The sequence below is a fragment of the Lepidochelys olivacea genome, assembly GCF_965140295.1.
Source record: "Lepidochelys olivacea isolate rLepOli2 genome assembly, chromosome: 8".
Lineage (NCBI taxonomy): Eukaryota > Metazoa > Chordata > Testudines > Cheloniidae > Lepidochelys > Lepidochelys olivacea.
In genome coordinates, this window is record NC_140418.1 from 34,171,838 (window position 1) to 34,179,517 (window position 7,680).

At 50.0% G+C, this 7,680-nt stretch overlaps 1 protein-coding gene across 1 annotated transcript; it reads right to left on the reverse strand.

The window, feature by feature from the left end:
• Window positions 1–4,372: 4,372 nt before the first annotated feature.
• LOC311525401 (uncharacterized protein) lies at window positions 4,373–7,065 on the reverse strand. The gene is made up of 2 exons (XM_084637510.1): window positions 6,175–7,065; window positions 4,373–5,598 (listed from the first exon to the last, which is right to left on the reverse strand). The coding sequence occupies exons 1-2, from the start codon at window positions 6,758–6,760 to the stop codon at window positions 5,057–5,059; spliced, it is 1,128 nt and encodes a 375-aa protein (XP_084493636.1). The 5' UTR covers window positions 6,761–7,065; the 3' UTR covers window positions 4,373–5,056.
• Window positions 7,066–7,680: the final 615 nt, after the last annotated feature.

Here is a 7,680-nt window from a genome sequence, read left to right on the forward strand (position 1 = left end):
TGCCGAGACCCTCAGCAATTTTCAAGTGGTCCGTGAAAAAAAAAGTTTGAGAACCACTGCCATATGCCATTCCTAGCTCAGATCTAATTGCTGTCCTGGATCATGCCTGGCTCTCACTCGGCCTTGCTACTCTCCACAGTTTGCCCTGGGATTAAATGTGGTTTGAATGGTTCTCTCCCAGAGGTGAGGCATTTATTTCTAGCCTGCATTTATTTCTCTGTGCTGCATCTCATTCTCTTATTTTCTGCCCATACTTCTAACCTGTCTGGCTTTGTTGTTCTCACCAGTGTTTGAAACATGCCCCAGTGTCCCATCATGAACACAGTGGGCTGTTTACTCTTTGTTCCAAATGAATCCTGACCGAACACCAACCCCTGCAGTAATCCATGGGGCACTTCCCCCACCCTCTCAAGTCTGTGCCCTTGATCAGTACTCTTTGGTTACACCTTTGTCCAGTTTTCTGTCCATCTGGCAGCACTAGTGGGCCAGTCCCTTTGCCACCGTGCCCCAGTTTCCCCGCATGTAAAAGGGGAATAATGATTCTGAGCTCTTTTGTAAAGTACTTTGAGATCTGCTGGTGAAAAATGCTATATTGCTATTATTATTTATTATTCTGTTCAGGTTCTTACACTGTGCCCATTACCATGGTATCTGAACAGTTTTACCCCAGCCAATTTGAATTTATACTTCAAACTGGCTGGAATGATCCACTTGAGTGTGTCAAGCCAGGATGATTGCTGCCTGGACACACTGAGTGACATAGTGAGTCAGCCTGCGAATGACACACCTAGTCCTGGTATTGAACTGCTTGTTTTTGCAATTGATGCAGATGATTATGGCAGTTTATAGTGAGCTCAGCCTTGTGACAGATGCATGTACATTGAAAGGGAAGGTTTAAATTTAGAATGGGGGAAAAAAACTGGTGTAGGCATAAAAAGAACAAACACGCATTTTCAGCCACTCTGGTGCTGAGAGGGTGGGGAAGAAAAAGAGATCAGAATTTCAGATCCTCTTCTATTGAATTTTGTGTCCCAGAAAAATCAATAGTGAAGTGTTTTTTCATAAACACCAGACCACCACAATATTCAGATGTGCTACATGGCACCTCCTACCTGCGGAGCTGTCATGCCCAGCTAAGAGCAGTGTTCTCCACGCCTTACTCACACAAAACTCCCACTGAGGCTGGTGGGAATTTGTGGCATGATTCTAGATCACAGATATGAGCCAGTGCTGCCAGTCCTGCCAAGTCAGTGAGAACCCTCAACTCCCACCGATTTCAGGGGAAGCTGAGGACACTCACAGCCTGATCCTCTGACATGCTGAACACTTCCAGCTCAGCACCTCACAGGATTGGGCCCTACTTTTTTTTTTTTACTTTTACTTTTTTTTTTTGGTGGAGGAAAGCTATTAAAGAAGTTAAAAGGGTTTGAAAAATTGCAACTGATCATGCTCCATGGGCACCTGCTAGGGGCTATATGGTGCCCTGTGCCTATGTGGGTACCCGGGATGAGAGGGAGCAAACAAAATGATGTCCACGTCTTGCATCGCTTCGCAGAGCTGATTACAAGCATAGTCTCACCCAAGTGCCATGGCTGAGGGAGGCGAGTGGTGCTGGCCATCTCAGTGCAGCAGGAATCCTGGCCCTGCCTCGCCAGCGTGTGCCAGGAAATCTAGCTGCCCCTCAGAGGGGAGTGAGTGCTGCACCCCTTGAGAGGGGATGGAAATAGCTGCAACAACTCAAGGGAGCACAGCAAGTCTCTGGATCTCCCTGAAGTGCCTGGATCTCCCAGCATGGGAGGGCAGGGGCCCCACTGTTCCCTCTAAGCTGTGTGCATGTATACGCGCACACAGATCCTAAACCCCGCGCACACGGCAAAACACCACACACACAAAAATTTGCATAGAATCACAACAATTTGCAGAGAAGAAATTTTTTGTGCACCTGGCCTGTCAAAAATTAGAGGGAACATTGGGCAGGGCCTAAGGCACAAACAGGCAGCTTGTGGAGTTTAATGAGCCCCATTTGTGACATCATGTAGCGAAGAGGGAGAAAGTCAGCCATGCCCTCACTCCCCACCACAGCCCTGCATGCACAGGGGCTGCTGCTTCACCGAAACACAAATAGAAAAACTTCCCTGTAACAGGCTAGCATGGCCCCGTGCTAGAGTCACCCCAGGCTCATGCTAACTCCTGCACTGAGATTCAGGGTAACTACGGCTGAGTGATGCTGGCAGTGGGGGTCCAAACAGCTCACCCAGGAGGCAGAAGTCTCAGTATGGCTCTTAGGAGGGTGACAGAGGAGGCACTAGAGGGAAACCCAAAGAGCTGCCAAGCTGCTGTGTAGGTTGTGTGATTGTTTTTCAGTTACCAATAAAGCCAGCACCTGCGGAGTGGGTAAGTTGGGACACTAACTCAGAGTCTCCGTGTTCTGCTGAGGATGAGCTAAGGATTCAGCCTGTTCAGACCGCCAACTCCCCCCCAGTTCTCTGTGGGTGTATCTGTGCAAGTTCACCTCTTTTCGGTAGGTTCGGAGTAACTGAAATCCCTGGGTGTAGTTAACATTCACTACTGGCTTCAGCGGCATTGGAGTCCTGCACCAAGATTGTGCACTGAACTGCGTCTCAGATCGAATTGCTTAAATCCAAGAGAATGGCTCCAGCAAGGACAAAAGGGAGGGGAAGGAGTTCACATTCTTCCCCTCAGCTCCTCCTGTCATTAACACCTTGCTGCTGTTTCTGAGGGTATGTCTACACTACGAAATTAGGTCGAATTTATAGAAGTCGGTTTTTTTGAAATCGGTTTTATATATTCGAGTGTGTGTGTCCCCACAGAAAATGCTCTAAGTGCATTAAGTGCATTAACTCGGCGGAGCGCTTCCACAGTACCGAGGCAAGCGTCGACTTCCGGAGCATTGCACTGTGGGTAGCTATCCCACAGTTCCCGCAGTCTCTGCTGCCCATTGGAATTCTGGGTTGACATCCCAATGCCTGATGGGGCTAAAACATTGTCGCGGGTGGTTCTGGGTACATATCGTCAGGACCCCGTTCCCACCCTCCCACCCCCCGTGAAAGCAAGGGCAGACAATCATTTCGCGCCTTTTTTGTCTGCTGCCAGCCAAAGATGTAAAGGATAGATGGAGTGGGTCAGAACAAGAAATAGACCAGATTTGTTTTGTACTCATTTTCCTCCTCCCCTGTCTAGATCACACTGCAGTCAGTCACAGAGAAGGCACAGCGAGGTTAATCTAGCCATGTATCAATCAGAGGCCAGGCTAACCTCCTTGTTCCAATAACAATGATAACTTTGGTGCACCATTTCTTATTGGAACCCTCCGTGCAGTCCTGCCTGAAATACTCCTTGATGTACAGGCACACCCTTTGTTGATTTTAGCTCCCTGAAGCCAACCCTGTAAGCGGTGTCGTCAGTCGCCCCTCCCTCCATCAGAGCAACGGCAGACAATCGTTCCGCGCCTTTTTTCTGTGCGGACGCCATACCAAGGCAAGCATGGAGGCCGCTGAGCTCATTTTGGCAATTAGGAGCACATCAACCACCACACGCATTATCCAGCAGTATATGCAGCACCAGAACATGGCAACGCGATACCGGGCGAGGAGGCAACGTCAGCGCGGTCCCGTGAGTGATCAGGACATGGACACAGATTTCTCTGAAAGCATGGGCCCTGCCAATGCATGCATCATGGTGCTAATGGGGCAGGTTCATGCTGTGGAACGCCGATTCTGGGCTCGGGAAACAAGCACAGACTGGTGGGACCGCATAGTGTTGCAGGTCTGGGACGATTCCCAGTGGCTGCGAAACTTTCGCATGCGTAAGGGCACTTTCATGGAACTTTGTGACTTGCTTTCCCCTGCCCTGAAGCGCATGAATACCAGGATGAGAGCAGCCCTCACAGTTGAGAAGCGAGTGGCGATAGCCCTGTGGAAGCTTGCAACGCCAGACAGCTACCGGTCAGTTGGGAATCAATTTGGAGTGGGCAAATCTACTGTGGGGGCTGCTGTGATTCAAGTAGCTCACACAATCAAAGATCTGCTGATATCAAGGGTAGTGACCCTGGGAAATGTGCAGGTCATAGTGAATGGCTTTGCTGCAATGGGATTCCCTAACTGTGGTGGGGCTATAGACGGAACCCATATCCCTATCTTGGTACCAGAGCACCAAGCCGGCGAGTACATAAACCGCAAGGGGTACTTTTCGATAGTGCTGCAAGCTCTGGTGGATCACAAGGGACGTTTCACCAACATCAACGTGGGATGGCCGGGAAAGGTGCATGATGCTCGCATCTTCAGGAACTCTGGTCTGTTTCAAAAGCTGCAGGAAGGGACTTTCTTCCCAGACCAGAAAATAACTGTTGGGGATGTTGAAATGCCTATATGTATCCTTGGGGACCCAGCCTACCCCTTAATGCCATGGCTCATGAAGCCGTACACAGGCAGCCTGGACAGTGGTCAGGAGCTGTTTAACTACAGGCTGAGCAAGTGCAGAATGGTGGTAGAATGTGCATTTGGACGTTTAAAGGCGCGCTGGCGCAGTTTACTGACTCGCTTAGACCTCAGCGAAACCAATATTCCCACTGTTATTACTGCTTGCTGTGTGCTCCACAATATCTGTGAGAGTAAGGGGGAGACGTTTATGGCGGGGTGGGAGGCTGAGGCAAATCGCCTAGCTGCTGGTTACGCGCAGCCAGACACCAGGGCGGTTAGAAGAGCTCAGGAGGGCGCGGTACGCATCAGAGAAGCTTTGAAAACCAGTTTCATGACTGGCCAGGCTACAGTGTGAAAGTTCTGTTTGTTTCTCCTTGATGAAACCCCCCGCCCCTTGGTTCACTCTACTTCCCTGTAAGCTAACCACCCTCCCCTCCTCCCTTTAATCACCGCTTGCAGAGGCAATAAAGTCATTGCTGCTTCACAGTCATGCATTCGTTATTCATTCATCACACAAATAGGGAGATGACTACCAAGGTATCCCAGGAGGGGTGGTGGAGGAGGGAAGGAAAATGCCACACAGCACTTTAAGCACAGCACTTTAAAAGTTTACAACTTTAAAATTTATTGAATGACAGCCTTCTTTTTTTTGGGCAATCCTCTGTTGTGGAGTGGCTGGTTGGCCGGAGGCCCCCCCACCGCGTTCTTGGGCGTCTGGGTGTGGAGGCTATGGAACTTGGGGAGGAGGGCGGTTGGTTACAGAGGGGCAGCAGTGGCAGTCTGTGCTCCAGCTGCCTTTGCTGCAGCTCAACCATACACTGGAGCATTCTGGTTTGGTCCTGCAGCAGCCTCAGCATTGAATCCTGCCTTCTCTCATCACGCTGCCGCGACATTTGAGCTTCAGCCCTGTCTTCAGCCCGCCACTTACTCTCTTCAGCCCGCCACTTACTCTCTTCAGCCCTCCACCTCTCCTCCCGGTCATTTTGTGCTTTCCTGCACTCTGACATTATTTGCCTCCACGCATTCGTCTGTGCTCTGTCAGTGTGGGAGGACAGCATTAGCTCGGAGAACATTTCATCTCGAGTGCATTTTTTTTTCTTTCTAAGCTTCACTAGCCTCTGGGAAGGAGAAGATCCTGTGATCATTGAAACACATCCAGCTGGTGGAGAAAAAAAAAGGGACAGCGGTATTTAAAAACACACATTTTATAAAACAGTGGCTACACTCTTTCAGGGTAAACCTTGCTGTTAACATTACATACATAGCACATGTGCTTTCGTTACAAGGTCGCATTTTGCCTCCTCCCACCGCGTGACTACCCCCTCAACCCTCCCCCCTCCCCATGGCTAACAGCGGGGAACATTTCTGTTCAGCCACAGGCAAACAGCCCAGCAGGAATGTGTCCCTGAAGAAAAGCACCCTATTTCAACCAGGTGACCATGAATTATATCTCACTCTCCTGAGGATAACACAGAGAGAGAAAGAACGGATTTTGGTTGAATGCCAGCAAACATACACTGCAATGCTTTGTTCTACAGTGATTCCCGAGTATGTGTTACTGGCCTGGAGTGATAAAAGTGTCCTACCATGAAGGACGAAATAAGGCTGCCCTCCCCAGAAACCTTTTGCAAAGGCTTTAGGACTACATCTAGGAGAACCGCAAATGCCAGGGCAAAGTAATCCTTTCACATGCTTGCTTTTAAACCATGTATAGCATTTTAAAAGGTACACTCACCAGAGGTCCCTTCTCCGCCTGCTGGGTCCAGGAGGCAGCCTTGGGTGGGTTCGGGGGGTACTGGCTCCAGGTCTAGGGTGAGAAACAGTTCCTGGCTGTCGGGAAAACCGGTTTCTCCGCTTGCTTGCTGTGAGCCATCTACAACCTCCTCCTCCTCCTCCTCATCTTCTTCGTCCCCAAAACCTGCTTCCGTATTGCCTCCATCTCCATTGAAGGAGTCAAACAACACGGCTGGGGTAGTGGTGGCTGAACCCCCTAAAATGGCATGCAGCTCATCATGGAAGCGGCATGTTTGGGGCTCTGACCCAGAGCGGCTGTTCGCCTCTCTGGTTTTCTGGTAGGCTTGCCTCAGCTCCTTCAGTTTCACGCGGCACTGCTTCGGGTCCCTGTTATGGCCTCTGTCCTTCATGCCCTGGGAGATTTTCACAAAGGTTTTGGCATTTCGAAAACTGGAACGGAGTTCTGATAGCACGGATTCCTCTCCCCAAACAGCGATCAGATCCCGTACCTCCCGTTCGGTCCATGCTGGAGCTCTTTTGCGATTCTGGGACTCCATCATGGTCACCTGTGCTGATGAGCTCTGCATGGTCACCTGCAGCTTGCCACGCTGGCCAAACAGGAAATGAGATTCAAAAGTTCGCGGTTCTTTTCCTGTCTACCTGGCCAGTGCATCTGAGTTGAGAGTGCTGTCCAGAGCGGTCAGAATGGAGCACTCTGGGATAGCTCCCGGAGGCCAATACCATCGAATTGTGTCCACAGTACCCCAAATTCGAGCTGGGAACGTCGATTTAAGCGCTAATCCACTTGTCAGGGGTGGAGTAAGGAAATCGATTTTAAGAGCCCTTTAAGTCGAATTAAAGGGCTTCATTGTGTGGACGGGTGCAGGTTTAAATCGATTTAACGCTGCTAAATTCGACCTAAAGTCCTAGTGTAGACCAGGGCTTAGTCAGATGCCTCAAGCATCCAGAATAGTCACCTCCAATGTAGGCAAGACCAGCTGTGTCTGAGGTACAGAAAACGCACAGTGTGGACAGAGGTGGCAGCTGTTCAAGTGCATCTGCCTCTGGTTGTGTGGCCATCTAACTTGGGGCAGGCAGCAGAACTTTTCTCCTTCCAATAGTTTTCCTTCACCTCATGCGGTGCTGCAGTCTGTGTAACCCCCTTGGCCTGCTTTAGACCAATGGACACTAGCCTAGGGGCAAACATGGGAGTCGCCAGACCTGAATACCCCAACTGTTCAGCTAGTCAGCTGTTCTGCTTTGGGCAGTGGCCTATAGCAGGTGCTTCAGAGGGAGGTGAAAATCCATCTACACTTGGCTACTTGTGCAGCTAGGAGGAGGTTGATAGATTTATTTTTGAGCCCAGCCAGCAATCGACTTACACCCAGAGAATTCTTAAATAGCAATTCTTAGCACTCACATTGCTAATGGGTTAGTAGCATTATCTCCATCTTTACAGATGAGAAACCAAGACACGAGACTCTGACTCATCAAGGGTCTCCCAGCA

Coding starts and splice junctions, on each gene's coding strand:
- LOC311525401 (XM_084637510.1), bottom strand. CDS start 6,760: ATGCAGAGCTCATCAGCACAGGTGACCATGATGGAGTCCCAGAATCGC. Junction 5,599..6,174: donor AGGCGGAGAAGGGACCTCTG/GTGAGTGTACCT, acceptor TTTCTCCACCAG/CTGGATGTGTTTCAATGATC.